We start from the raw sequence: 14,822 nt of genomic DNA, 5'->3' as shown, positions 1-14,822 counted from the left end.
CTGTTAGAATCATGATGGGACTTTTTATAGCTCACTCCAGCGCTCCCTGTTTTTTAAAACTCCACCCCCCCCCAGCTCTTTGATCCTCCCCAAATATCTCCCCCTGCGAAATTCCCATCTTCCCCCTAGAGCGATCCCCTCGCTCTCAGAACAACCACATGGCCCAAATTAAAGATTCTTCCTCATTACAACAGGATCCATTTTAGACACGGGGTTTAAGGCACATCTTTACCCCAGGGCTGCTTGATGGTTGGTGGTATCCCACTAACTTAAAGACTACTCAGGTTTCAGTGGAAAGAAGAACAAACTTTATTCACAGGGACTTACTGGACATACCTTCTCCACCTCTGTTCTACATAAACATGATGACTCCCACTGGGTCCCTCCTCTTCCTCCTGGTTTCTAAAAGGAGCCACAGCTCATAAGTAAGTTCCAGAGGGGTAGCCATGTTAGTCTGTATACAGCAATAACATTAGTGGATGTGCAGGTGAATGAGCCCCTTATGGTGTGATTGATATGGTTAGGACCAGTGATGCTGTCACTAGAGTCGATGTGTGGGCAGAGCTGGCAATGGGGTTTGTTGCAGGGATAGGTTCCTGGATTAGACTTTTTGTAGGGTGTATGGTTGCTGGTGAGTATTTGCTTCAGGTTGGATAAGGGGCTCATTCACCTGCACATCCACTAATGTAATATATGCCATCATGTGCCAGCAATGCCCTTCTGCCATGTACATTGGCCAAACTGGACTATCACTACACAAAAGGATAAATGGACACAAATCAGACATAAAAAAGAATATCCATAAACCAGTTGGAGAACACTTCAATCTCCCAGGGCACTCTGTTGCTGACCTGAAAGTTGCTGTACTTCTCCAAAAAAACTTCAAAAACAAACTTGAAAGAGAAACTGCTGAGTTAGAAATTATCTGCAAACTTGACACATTCAAACTGGGTTTAAACAGGGATTTGGAATGGCTATCTCATTACAAGAAATAATTTGCTCTGATCACCCATTCTCACCTCCTACTCAATGGTTGTCATTAAGCCTCAAGTACCCGGCTTTTATCCACCTACCCCATTGTTATCTATACCCTTGGATATGCATATGTTGCCTTCTATATATGTTTTCTATTTGCTGTATCATTTTTACCAACTGCATCTGAGGAAGTGAGCTGAAGCTCACGAAAGCTTATGCCTGCTGAAATTAAATTTGTTAGTCTTTAAAGTGCTACAAAATTCTCATTGTTTTATCTCACAAGTAGCTATTCCCAAAATACTACAAGGTGGCCATCCTGCCCCTGTGGTGCTTACAAACAAACAGTGTGCCAAGTTCCAGGTTGTCATGGAATGCTTTCCTATTGATAGTGGATGTATGCACTTGATGTCTCCGGCTGATGCTGCCGTGACAGAGTGGCTACTTCACCTACCCAATATCTAATTAATTGTGCCATCAGAAGCCATATGCCATAGGACAACAACCTCTTTCCTAGAGCTCTAGAGAGAGTACAAAATGTTCCAATGCTGATTCAATGACATTTTAATACTCACTCTGTACAGGTATGAATGACCTCACTGCAAGGCATCAGAGAATCAGTTTCACTTTCTGCTCCTCTCCACATCAACTCCTTCCCAATAATTTCCCACTGGCTAATTTTAAAGCAACAACAAGCCCCAACTAAAATTACATGTTTATGAGCTTCTTGATTTGAAATAATAAAGAAATTACTACTTTCTCCCATGATATTATAATGAACTGGGCAGTGTGAATGTGTTATTAGTACCCTCTAATCAGAATCAGAATGGGAATTAGAAGTATTATACTCATCATATGCCCTGTACTGCTCAGAAATTCTCCTTTAGCACAGGTGAATTGAGTAAGCTGTTTTTAGAGCTTGAGAAGCTTTGTTCTATCTTCACTGCCTCCCTGAGCTCTGTCCTTGCTCCACGTGTACAGCACAGTGGTGATAAGTGTTACAAGGGCATGAAAATTAGCAATAACCACTTACCTTGCCATATCTATGCCAGTAAGTGGCACTAACATGCAGTGTATTTGAATTACCTCTGCTTTTAGTGTTTGCCTGGGTCAATTCAAGCCATGTGAGACACACATTTGAGAATATTACATAGCAGAGCTTCATACACATGACATTGCAAGAAACATAACAATAATGTTCAGCCTGTCATGAGCATTCAATACCTTATATGACATACTTTGCATTAAACAATACACAGGTACACTATAAGGGTGAACATGAATGATACACAATCACACCAGAAGGGTGTACATGGGGTGCAGTGTGTCACACCTGCTGGAAGTGAATGGATCAGTTTGATTTGGGAAATAAACTTTGCAAGCCTCCTTTCTCTGGGACTCTTAGGCACTGGCCTCTATCACCACCACCCTGCCCAGAACAGGTTTGTGACATCAATCACTGTCTCATTTAAGAGTTGCTGGGATCAAAGTCCCTTCCAGAGGAATCTGACTGGCTGTGCACAGTGCAATTGCTACAGTGTATGGAAGAGGGTGGATAAATCAATGCAGACCCCCATCACAATTTAAATTAAACAAGAATATAATGAAATTGCACACACTGATGTCTGGCTGCATGACAACTCAGATTGGTTGTGTTGGTATGGGGAAATGAAAGTTGTGGATGCTCTGTGCCTCTGTTCAACTATTAAAAAAAATTAATTAAAGCAGTGGAAAAACTCAACTTAACAATTAATAGCAGAAAGGTCCCATTGCTGGGACTTGCAATACAATCACACTGTACCGAATGGCTGGCATCTCTGGGAAATCAGCAGGGAGTTTGTGTATCATCTGCAGAATTTTCCCTCTCCGATTCTGAGGCATGTGGCAAATCTGTTGGGTTATATTTTTAAAAAGCAAATTCTCCGAAAGCATGAAAACACAAATACACCGATTAGTAAATTGTCTCTTTAATGAACAAATTAAATCTCTTTTTCACTGAATTTTGTCTTATTTTTTACAAGTCTTTTCTGCACACCCCTGAGATTTCATTCCTCCCTGGAGATTTTTTTCCCATAAAGATATTCCCACTTCCCCAAGTCTTCTCCTCCAATTCCTCCTGAGGTCTTCCAGCCTCTTGTCACTTTCTCCCATTAAAGCTTTATATGGCATTGTCATGAACTGGAGAGAGAGAGTGAGAGAGAGAGAGAGAGATCGTGTGTATGTGTTACTAGTGCCCGCTACTGCTGGGAATCAGAAGTACTCTGTTTGTCACATAACCTATACTGTTAATAGCTAATGGAGATTCTCTTTTAGCACAAACTGAGCTTTTGAACCATGAGAACTTGGAGTTCTATCTCTGCCTCCTTTCTGGCTGAGCTCCATCCTTGCTCTATGTGTATAGCACAGTGGTGACAAATTTGTTACAATTAGGCTTGGAAGGATTAGATTTTTATTGGTAAATGTCAGTAACAATGACTTCCCCATACACACAAACCAATGAAAAACATTTCCATCCATACTAACTGAAATTTACAGATAGTCAAAGTAAGAAAAATGCTGCTTGAGAATTTATTAGAGCCTGTCAGTAAACAAATATTGTCTGACTTCCCCACACCATGATTGGCTGCAACTGGGAAAATTTAAATTGATAACAATAAACAATGCTTAAAATAAACATCAATATTATCCACTGAAATTTATATATATGTAAATCCAACCTGCCCAGCGTAATTGCAGTGGATGAAAATTAGCAATGGTCACGTGCCTTTCCAGTTTATGCCTGTAGGTGGCACTAACAGTCACTGAATTAGTTACACTGTTCTATGCTACTTGATCATAGAATCATAGAAGATGTGGGCTGGAAGGGACCGCAGGAGGTCATCTAGTCCAACTCCTTGCTCAAAGCAGCACTAACGTCAGCTAAATCATCCTAGCCAGGGCTTTGTCAAGCTGCAGCTTAAAAACTTCTAAAGATGGAGATTCCACCACCTCCCTAGGTAACCCATTCCAGTGCTTCACCACCCTCCTAGTGAAAAAGTTTTTCCTAATAGCCAACCTAGGCCTCCCCCATTGCAACTTGAGACCATTGCTCCTTGTTCTGTCATCTGCCACCACTGAGAACAGCCTAGTTCCTTCCTCCCTGGAACCCCCCTTTCAGGTAGTTGAAGGCTGCTAACAAATCCCTCCTCTTTCTTCTCTTCTGCAGACTAAACAAGCCCAGTTCCCTCAGCCTCTCCTCATAAGTCACGTGCTCCTGTCCCCAAATCATTTTCGTTGCCCTCCCCTGGACTTTCTCCTTCACGAAATGGAACAACTCAACCACCACCACAATTAAGGGACCAGGCACCTGACTAAATAACTCTGCCCTGCCCACTTCTGGGAGAACCTGAGGACGGGGCCAGGAGCACTGGGTGCTTGGAGATCCAGGGAAGGATCAAGGGGTCGGTTCTATGCTATTCAGTGAACACTTAAGCTGACATCCTCAAAGGTATTTAGGCACCTAACTCCTGCTGAATCAATGGGAGTTAGGTATCTAAATACCTTTGAGGAGCTGGGCCTCAGTGCTTAAGGGGCTTGCAATACTCTGCTTCACGCTGTGTCCAATTCCAACTGGCTGCGTGACAAAAGCTTCCCAGCACCCTGCCCGGGCTTTCTGTCTGTGAAGGTCAGCCCTTAAAGGCACAGTCCCCAATAACACAGATTCCAAGGTCCATAAGGGACCCGGGGGAGGTGGCGGCGGGGTGAGCCACACCAGGGCCTCCAGGGAATCCTATGCCCTCCAGCTGCAGAGAGAGAGAAAGAGCCTGGAGCACAGGGCCTGGTGCAAGGCCTGAAGCCTGAACCAAAGTCAGCAAAAGCCAGGCGATCAGCAAAAGTCAGGCACTGTCATAAAGCAGGCGCTTGCCTACCAGTTCGCTGTCCAGTGCATGGACTCGGCAAAGGCATGGCTAGCATTGCTAAAACACAGACACTCCCAGACGGATATTCATGTAAATAGCTTCCAGAAGGCAAGCACAGGTAGACCCCGACATACGGTTTTGCTATAAGCACAGGCCGGTGAGATGGTGCGGGCGCACACATCGAGTAAAAACAAGGACAAAGAGAACAGGATGATGGCTGGCGATGTTTTGTTGGAATGCACAGCTGCAAGGCATAGGGGATAACATGTTGGTAACACATCAGGAGCATGATGCGGAACTTGTTGGTATCGATATATCAAAGAGAAATCATAGGAGGGGCAACTGAGCTGAGGCCATCATCATGGGCATACATGTGTTAGGGCACCTGTAGTGCCTAAGGGACGGTAGGACCGGGCTTCGTCAGCAATTAACCTGGCTAAGCACCTTCGCCGCCGAACCAAGCCTGTGGTCTTTCTGGGTAGTACCGCCAAGGTCTGCTAAGCTGGCTCTCTGTGGGGTTGGTACAGCGTCCTGCGAGCACATGCACGCCAGCTGACAACAGCAGCAAAAGCAGGGGGTGCCTTTCACAGCTGCACAAGTGGCTTTGCGGGGAGCTGCTCGCCAGCTCCCCCTGCTCCATCTGTCCCCACTGAAGGCGAGAGTTCTATGATCTAAACTGTGCAAAAAACCATGGGGAGGGGCGGCTGGTCAGGCTGACGTAGTCTCTGCTCTGGGGCACCCCCCTCTTTACAGCCCACAGAGGTCTTCCAAATCAAAGCGCAGGAGGAGGGTTGTTTTCATCCAGCTGCTTCACAGACAATAGTTTGGTTGTTCAGCAGGGCCGTGGGAAGCCCTTGAAAACATAGCGAGAAGGTCAGGGGCTGTGCTGGCGAGAATGAGCGAGGTCACTGGACAGGAGGACAGGCGGGTGGGCAATTTCCCGTGGGGGAGGCCTCAGAGCAGATCTAAGCTAGTTATGCCACCTTCCCACCCCGACCAACCTGTGGCCACATCCAGGCTCTGGCCGGACTGGGATGCTGACAGGACTTTCACCCCGCCCCCCAAAAAAACAAAAGTCACTGTTGTTTATGGGGGAGCAATTGCACAGTTATAAAAAGCGATCCCTAGCTGGGTCGGTCAACCGTAGCTCCGCGGGCATCCATGGGCCACATCCCCCGCTGGTGTCAGTCAGTGCAGTCCGTTGGATTCATGGCAACTGAACATGCAGTGGAATGGTGCTGCCATACGCCAGCTGAAAGTTGAGGGGGCGGGGTCTGGTTCTGGGATGTGGCTCAGGGACAGTGATGTAGTTCCTCATCAGAGTTTGGATGTTCTGGTACCACATCTGTGCCACCTCTTACCCACAGAGCCATTTAGCACACTGGAATAGAGAGAGAGCAAGCCTGGAGCACAAGGCCTGAACCAAAGTCAGCAAAAGCCAGGCTCACTGCAAAAGTGAGGTCCTGTCCTAAAGCAAACGCTTGCCTACCAGTTCGCTGTCCGGTGCATGAACTTGACAAAGGCATGGCTAGCGTTGCTAAAACACAGGCACTTCCAAGAAGTACTAGGCCCTGGGTATTCATGTAAACAACTTCCTGAAGGCTAGCCCAGGCACGCCCCAATGTACAGTTATGGCATAAACACAGTCCTGGGAGACGGTGCAGGAGTACGCTGACCCAAGTAAGGATAGGAGCACAGGATGATGGATGGAGATGTTTTGTTCAAACCAACAGGTACAAGGCAGAGGGTCGGTAACTCTGTCTGTAGCATGATAACTCTGTCGGTAGCATGATACGTAACTTGTTTATACCAATGTATAAAAGAGGCGTCATAGGAGGGGCACCCTTGTCCGGCCGAGGGAGCAGTGGAAAGTCCCACCACTGACTGAGCTGAGTCCATTGTAACGGGCCTACATGTGCTAGTGTGCCGGTTGCACGTATAGGGCACTAGGACCATGCTTCGTCAGCAATAAATCTAGTCCTTCACGAGTCTGTGGTCTTTCTGGGTAAGATCCTAGTGGTCTGCTGGGTCCGTGGCCTGCGCAGAGCGGGGACAGCACATAGCGAGAGCACACACATGCGCGCCAATTGACAACACCTGCAGGTGATCTAACGCTGGGGATATTGTTAACTACAAGGATCTCAGAAAGATTTTTCACCCTGCGGGCTCAGCACTGCACTCACCTCCTTTCCTCACCTTTTTTCAGTTCAATCCAATGAGATTTGATCGGCAGGAGGTGCCAGACCAGTGTAAGAACAAGGCTACCATCCTCTGGTGTCTCTGGTATGATCCCCCCCTTTTTCTCCCCCCCGCAAGGACTGAGGGTTGGTTTTTTTTTGCAGGGCTTGACCCCATGTTTGTTCTGGTGACAGGTCACTGCTGAAAATACACTGTGTTTTTAGCTTGAGACTTTAATGAAAAGAGCTGGTTGGAAGCTAGGATGGGTTGACACGTTGGTTTTCTTACGGCTCTCTGACTGGACCATGCAAGAGAGCAGAATGGCTGCAGGTTCATTTGAGGGGCACCAGCAAAACTGAGGGGGTGGGGGGAAGCCAAGGGCTCAACTAGCAGGGAGCTATGGGTTGGGATTGAGGAGGCATCAGCGGAGCTGGGGGCGGAGGAGCTCAGGGCTGGCAGAGCCAGGAGGGCCCTGATCCTGGATCGTACGTGTAGCATGAGCTCTGCAGCCCCATGGGTGATTGTAAGTGACCCCGTTGCCCCACCGCAATTCCTCAGTGGCTCTGCCACCAGCCCTGCCCAAAAACAGCCAGCTTCTCCCTCAGGGTGTAAGAGGGATTACTGCCACCAGCACGATCCCCCTGTGCTCATTTCCTGGTCTCTGAAGCAGCAGCCGCCTCAGCTGCTGGCCCTTTCCCCGGTGTTTGCGGGTCTCAGTCCCATCAGGGGCTCACAGCCACCTGCAGCTCCTCAGGCAGTGAATCAGCGTGAGTGAATCAGCAAGGCAGGAGAAATCTCCCCCCCCCCCCCCGCAGTCACCCTGGGGCCAGGATCATGTGCCAGCCTGCAAAGCGCCCTTTCCACATGGCTGCCCCTCAGTGCCCGCCTCCCCAGTGATCCTCTGCACCATGTTCCCCCTCTCTGGCCCAGGCCCAGGGCCTCTCCCCCGCTTGCAGCCATGGGCAAGGAAGAGCCCCACTGCTGTTTCACACCAAGGCACAGCCCATGGCCCTGGGCCAGGCCTTGATCGTCCGCCAAAAGCTGGCCGGCGGGGGAGAAGGGCATGGAAGTGGGGGCTCTGGCCTCACTCCAAACAGCCATGAGAGACATTACTGAGCAGGGGGCCTGCTCCCCAGGACTCCTCCTTTACCCATGCTCGGCACAGAAAGGCATAGCAGCAAAGGGCTGCCAGATTCCTCCCCACCCTCTGCTTCCCCACTCCGCAGCTCCAGGGCTGATCTTGCCTGGCCACTGCACGCTGTGCAGCTCTGGCAATGTCGCTCTGGCCCACTGGGGCCTCTCTGAGGGAAATTCCTTGGCTTGAAAAGCCAACGCAGGGAATCCCCTTTCCGCTGCACCCCAGTCAGAGGACTTGTTTGGACTAGGTCTGTGCCAGGGGCTGGAAATTCCAAGGCCTCACACTAGCCAATTCTCATCTGCTCTCCAGGGGGTGGTGCCACAGGGCATAGGAACTTTTAAAAGTTAATTTAGTTTCTCTTCCTCTTTTGAGGGGAGAGTAAATCAGATGATGTTGTGGGTGACTCAGTGCTGGGCGTATCCAGAGGCTTCACCTCCACGAAGGCCATTGGACAAAGCAAGCGTTCCTCTTTTGTTCTTTTTTTTTTTTTTTTTTTTTTGTGGGTGCTTTATCTGCACATTTAAAAATCAGAGGCTTCCTGTACAAGAAATCTCACTGGGGAAAGAGTCAGGCTGGTATTCAGGAGAGAGCAAGGAACTGAGAGGGGACACAGAGAGGAGCAGGGGCCTCATCCCATTGAAGGAAGCTCGGCTCCCGAACAGCACGGCCATGGTGCCTTGGCTCTGGGCTCTGCTGATGGCGGCGGGGGTGGGTGCCATGGAACCCGGTTTCCAGGCCTGCAAGAAGGCCCTGAACGTGAGCGTGCTGGAGGTGCTGCCAGGAGGGGGCTGGGACAACCTGCGCAATGTGGAGGTGGGGCGGGTGATGAGTCTCAACTACACGCAGTGCCGCACCACGGAGGATGGTGAATACCTGCTGCCGGATGAGGTGGAGGTGGTGCCGCTCCGGGAGAGCCAGGTGGAAGTGCATGCCGAGCTGATCGAGGACTGGCTCTCCTACACCGATGCCTTTGCCCGCTCCATCAACGCCGAGGCCTCCTTCCTAGGCGTCCTCAATGGGAAGTTCTCTGCCGGGTGCCAAGAGACCAAGACCTACAATATCTATGACCAGACGGTCACCACTCGGGTGCAAGTGCGGCACCATATCTACTCGGTGAAGGCCCAGCCGGCCTTCACCCTCCACCCCAGCTTCCGGCACCAGCTCCTGGCCATCGGTAACCATCTGGAGAACAACCAGAGCCGGGAGGCCAGGTACCTGGCTGAACTGCTGGTGTTGAACTATGGCACCCACGTCCTGACCACGCTGGAGGCCGGAGCCAGCCTGATCCAGGAGGATCAGATCAAACAGATCTTCCTGCAGGACAATGTAGCTTTGAAGGCGGGCATCACCGCCTCGGCCTCTGCCACTTTCTTTGGCAAGGTCAACGTGGGCATCGGCGCCGCGGCGCAGGTTCAGGACGAGCTGACCAAGAGCTATCTGGAGAACACGGTGGCCTCGCGCATCGAGAGCCGGGGCAGCGTGCCCTTCTACCCAGGCATCACGCTCCAGAAGTGGCAGGAAGGGATCCCCAACCACCTGGTGGCCATCGGCAAGGCCGGCCTGCCCCTGCCCTTCTTCATCAGCCCAGAGGCCCTGCCGGAGCTGCCGGCACCTACAGCCAGGAGGGTGGCGGTCACAGTGGACAAGGCCATCCGCCTGTATTATGCCGTCAACACCCAGCCGGGCTGCGTCAAGGCCGACGCCAGCAACTTCAACTTCCAGGCCAACGTGGATGATGGCTCGTGCCTGGGGGCCAACACCAACTTCACCTTCGGGGGTATCTTCCAGGAATGCCTCGGCATGTCGGGCCCGGCAGTGGAAGAGATGTGCCAGCCCTACCGCACCCAGAACCCGCTGACGGGGGGCTTCTCCTGCCCGGCCGGCTACACACCCATCCCGCTGCATGGCGAGGAGCGCACGGCCAGCCAGCCCCGTGCCGAGTGCCACCGGCAGTGCCACACCTGCTGGCTCTTCTTCACCTGCTGCCAACAGGTGTGCGGCGTCCGCTACTACCCCACCACGGTGCGCTTCACGGCCCACTGGTGTGCCGCCACTGGCCCCGTGCCCCAGGGCTCTGGCTTCCTCTTTGGGGGGCTGTACAGCGCCGGGGAGGAGAACCCGCTCACTGGAGCCCACGCCTGCCCATCCTACTTCTACCCACTCTCGCTCTTCGATGGGCTGAAGGTGTGCGTGAGCGATGACTACGAGATGGGCACCCGCTTCAGCTTGCCCTTCGGCGGCTTCTTCAGCTGCCAGGCCGGCAACCCCTTGGCTGGGCTCCTGAAGGGACAGAGCCCTGGGATCCTCCAGGATTTCTTCTACCAGGACTCTGCCACTGCCTACCCCATGAAGTGCCCCCAGGGCTACAGCCAGCACAAAGCCTATCTGAGCGACGGCTGCCAGATCCTCTACTGCCTACAGGCGGGGATGCTCTTTGCCCAGCAGCTGGCACACATCAAGCTCCCGCCCTTCCTCCGCCAGCCGACCCCCAACACCAGCGTGGCCGAGACCATCCTGGTGCAGGGGGACAGCAGCCAGGCCTGGGTGAAGCTGCAGGGCACTGGAGCCTGGCGGTTAGCCAACATCACCGATGAGCGAGAGATGGCCCAGCTCTTCCAGGCTCAGGCCCACACGGGGCCCACGGGGGGCGCGGTGGCTGGCATCTCAGTGGCTGTGATGCTCGTCCTGGTGGCAGCGATCGCCGTGGCTGTCTACGGCACCCGGAGGTACAAGAACAGGGGATACCAGGAGGTACAGTCCAGCTGTGTCGTGGAAGAGCAAGGGAGCTATGGAGCCACCACGTCTCTTGGGACCAGCTCGGCCTGAGACCCCATGAACCGGGTCAAGGACTCTCCCTGGGGTGAGGTCTGAATGGCTCACGCCCCATGGGTGAGGGGCACGGGGTGTGGTGAGGTTGGGACAGCAGTAGCTTTTAATAACATTAATGCATTAGGGTTGCAGGCTGTCTAGAACAGGCTAGCAACCCCCTAGCAACTGGAAGGGAGTTCCTATGTTTGGCCAAAGGGGGGCACCGTTCCACCCACCAACCAGAACAAAGGAAAGTAGGTGTCTGGCAGTGGGAAAATCTGCCTCTTAAAGGGGAGGGGACCATGTGTACATAGGATCCCGGGATTACTAGGCCCCCAGGTTCAACAATCATGAGACTGATTAAAATAACGTTTTGAGGGATTTGTTTGTCTTTTTTCTTCCTGGGTGTTGCCAGCATTGGGGGAGGGGGACGTCATGGGGGTGTTTTCCCACAGCCAGCAGGGCTGGAAACGTTATACAAAAAGGAACGCGGACACTCTCAGGGACTCTTGCGACGCCAGGAGCTGGGCTTTGATGACTGCACTACATAGCGCAATGAGCACAGTGAGCGTTGGCTCTGCTGGGATCCCACCCGCCCCCACCAGACCCGAGTAGCTGCCCCTGGCTTCCGGGCCTAGCCAGAGACCTTCACCCTGGCTCACAACGTTGCCATCTTTCTTGGGGCTGCTATTGAATCTCCTGTGGCTACCCACAAGCCTGTGCTGTGGGGCAGGACTGAGCTGCAAAGCATGCTGGGACCCTCCATGTTCCTTACTGGGTGGATTTGGCAGCAAGGGGCAGATTGTGGGACAGACAAGGGGGGGGGCAGGGTGACTTGCCAGTGGTTTTCAGGAAGGTTAGGGCAGTGGTGGGGAGATGGGGGTTAGAGGCTGTGCAGTGGGTGGCAGCCAGCAGGGAGGTTGCATTGTGGGGGAGAGGCCGCTGTTGGGGAACAGGACTTTCAGTAGCTTGCTGATAACTGGAGATAAGGGAGGGGGGGCAGGTAACAGAGGAGCCATCAGTTTGGGGTAGGTGGGAACCAGCGATGGGGGCTTGGTGGGGAAATAGGGAGTTTGTAACAGGCGATGATGGGAGGCATGAGCCCTGCTGATGGAGGGGGGTGGGGAGGAAGTTAGCAAGGCTAAGGAGCAGCCCAGACTGCAGCACTCTAAGGGTTAATGTTCCTGGCTCACCCACTCATGCAGTTTCAAGACTTTCATTTCAGTTTTCTCTCTTCCTTTTCTGTTTTGTTGTTTTTTTCCTTGCATGGGAGGGGGCAGGTGAAGCTGTGGTGAAATCTTCGGGAGGCGGGGGGGGGGGGGGGAGAGATGGGGACAGGGGAGGGAACAGCCCAAAGTCAGTTACTTTGCCATACAACTACCCTCATACCCTGCGCTTCTGTATTCCCCCACCTTCCTTTCCCTCAGCCATCAAACATTTTGTTTGCTACATTCCAAGTCTTTTATTTCTGCTCAGTATTAAATAGCTGACAGCAATGATCACCCCAAACTATGCTAAACATTTCAACCGCTGCTAAGTCCAAAATATTGTGTGTGTCCAAAAGAAAACAAAACATACTGTGTCTCTAACAAAAATAGGTAAAGCAACTTTTTGGGGGGTGAAAAAGCAAAATCAAGATACAGATTCCGTTTCTTCCTCAATCACTTTGTTATGTTCAGGTTTCAGTAGAAAACCTTCTACTAGCCCAAGCAAATCATTCTAAGATCCCCTCTACAAGAAGCAGAGATCGTGGAGTGAGATTGTAAAATTACAGGGCTCCAAGTTCCTTGGGTCAGTATTAAAATATCATCATTAATTATTCCATCAACACAGTTAGAGATTAAATTATTCCTTCCAATTTTTCAAAAGCAAAAAGCCAGAAATTCTATCAGATCTAGACCATCGCACATGTATCAAAATATTTGAGAGAAAAGTTAACCATATACTCTAAAACCAGCCCTGGGAGAAGGATAGTGTTTAAAGGTGACCTGTGGAGGAAGGTGTGTGTGTGGGGGGAGGGGGGTGTATGGTCTGTTTTACTACTTTATCAAAAAACACATAGGTATCATATTTTAAGGGATAAGCATTAGGGAAAAGCCTTTGTTAGATACAGAGATTTAAAATCCTGAAAGGGATATTTTTCCATATAAAACAACAACTAAAAGTTTATTTTTCTGCTTGTGTTTTACCTTCAAAACATCAGGATCAAAGTTGTGTCCCTGGCTGTGCAGGGTAACTGGAAGTAAGGCCCAGGTTTGGATTTCCAGCTGTCAGCCCTCAGTTGAATGTATTGTTAACTCAGATCTTTTTTCTCCCACCAGTTTACAAAGCACTTGAGTTAAATGCATGCTTTTAAAAAAAAAAAAAAAAAAAAAAAAAAAGTCTGGATACAAGTCACTTCTTTTTGTGCCTTTCTTGCCAGATCCTACCCCTCTTCTCCATCCATTCTGGGAGTCAGCCAGGAAAAGTGGCGCAAACAAAAGAGAACAGGCTTTTCAAGTCTTCTCTATACATTGGGACTCTGCTCTTGCTCTGTCTCCAGGGCAGATGCAGGAGGGAAGATGTGGGGGGATAGGCTGAGAATGCTCTTCCGGGGAACCTCAGTGGAATTTACTACACTCACTTTGGGGCCCTAAGGCCTTCTTAACAGGGTTATCCTGGCAGCTGCTTCTCCTGGCTCAGTGCTCCCAGGTGGGAGTGTATGACCCCAAAACAGCCAGATCAATCAGTCCAATCCAGTCTTGCGGGTTGCGTGGTTAAGGGGCAGGACAGGTAGGCAGATCTCAGTTCCCCTCCTGCATCTGATGCAAGCTTCTCATGTGACCTTGGGCAATGCCATGCCTCGGTTTCCCCACCTGAAAAATGGGGATCAGGGTCTGGAAAGGGTTAGAGGCCGTAGCCAGACAGTTCTCACAGTCCAGCGAGCCAGCTCTAGCAGCATCTCCAGCCCCCTGCCCTGCGTCAGGCAGAACGGGTCCGCTGCTCACTTGATTTTCACACCTTTGAAGCTTTATCCTCTTGCCCACCACCATAGCCTCTGGGCACCTACCACATCAAACCAACAGCCACAGTGACAGCCCTAGGGGATTTCATGGAGCATCTGGTACAGCCGCACATGGCCCCCTGGCCCAGGAGCACTGCTGGTCGAGGGCCCCCATCTCACTGTTAAGCAGGAGCTGTTACTTCCTGGTTAGCTCTCCAAGCACCAAGACACTGGTTAAATGCAGCCAAGGCTGAGGGGTGGGAGAGGAGACCCCAGCTGCCAAGGCTGGGGGGAGGGGAGGGAGTGAAATGAAGACGCTTCTCTGGCCTTCTTCCCTTAAGATCTCAGCCCCCCTGTAGCCAGACCATCAAATAGAGTAAGTGTGATCTGAGGGCAGGGGACGCGCAATGCAAGGCCGAGGTGGGAATCAAGAATGCCCTCAACCAGCCTCAAAGCACGTGGGAGGTGGGTGGGGGCTCTGCGGCAGTCAGGCGGGGTCCTGGGTTCAAGAGAGATTTATTGCCATTGACCTGGCCGTAGAGCTCCGGGAAGGAAAGCCTGATTCGTCCTCACCTGGGCATTGCCATTTGCCCTTCCCTCCCCTTCCCAGGTTCTTCCCCATCCCTCTGCCCTTCTCCCTCCGCCTCAGACAAGCCCCCTGCCCCTTTATCCATCCCCTCCTTTCGCTGCCCTGGAAGACATCGCTCCCCCGCCCCAGTGGCCAAGATCTCACTCCTTCCCACATCTGACCTGCTCTGCACTGTGTCCCCCCTCCCACGTCCACCTTCCCTGTGCTAGGGCCCAGCCTGACCCTGTAGCCAGGATCTGCCACAGGGGAGAAGGA

The 14,822-nt window shown here is 51.5% G+C and overlaps 1 protein-coding gene across 1 annotated transcript; it reads left to right on the top strand.

Moving 5' to 3' along the window:
- The first annotated feature begins 8,758 nt into the window (after positions 1 to 8,758).
- LOC137154899 (macrophage-expressed gene 1 protein-like) lies at positions 8,759 to 11,376 on the top strand. The gene has a single exon (XM_067550747.1). It carries the CDS (start codon positions 8,857 to 8,859, stop codon positions 11,011 to 11,013), a length of 2,157 nt encoding a protein of 718 aa, XP_067406848.1. The 5' UTR covers positions 8,759 to 8,856; the 3' UTR covers positions 11,014 to 11,376.
- The last annotated feature ends 3,446 nt before the right edge of the window (positions 11,377 to 14,822 follow it).

Source organism: Emydura macquarii, unplaced genomic scaffold (genome assembly GCF_026122565.2).
Source record: "Emydura macquarii macquarii isolate MOO-44397 ecotype Brisbane River unplaced genomic scaffold, CSIRO-AGI_Emac_v2 contig_1305, whole genome shotgun sequence".
NCBI classification, from domain to species: Eukaryota; Metazoa; Chordata; order Testudines; family Chelidae; genus Emydura; species Emydura macquarii.
This window is presented reverse-complemented; position numbering and strand designations above follow the sequence as displayed.

What these genes read in the sequence shown, in the direction of transcription:
- LOC137154899 (XM_067550747.1), top strand. Translation starts at nt 8,857, where the DNA reads ATGGTGCCTTGGCTCTGGGCTCTGCTGATGGCGGCGGGGGTGGGTGCC.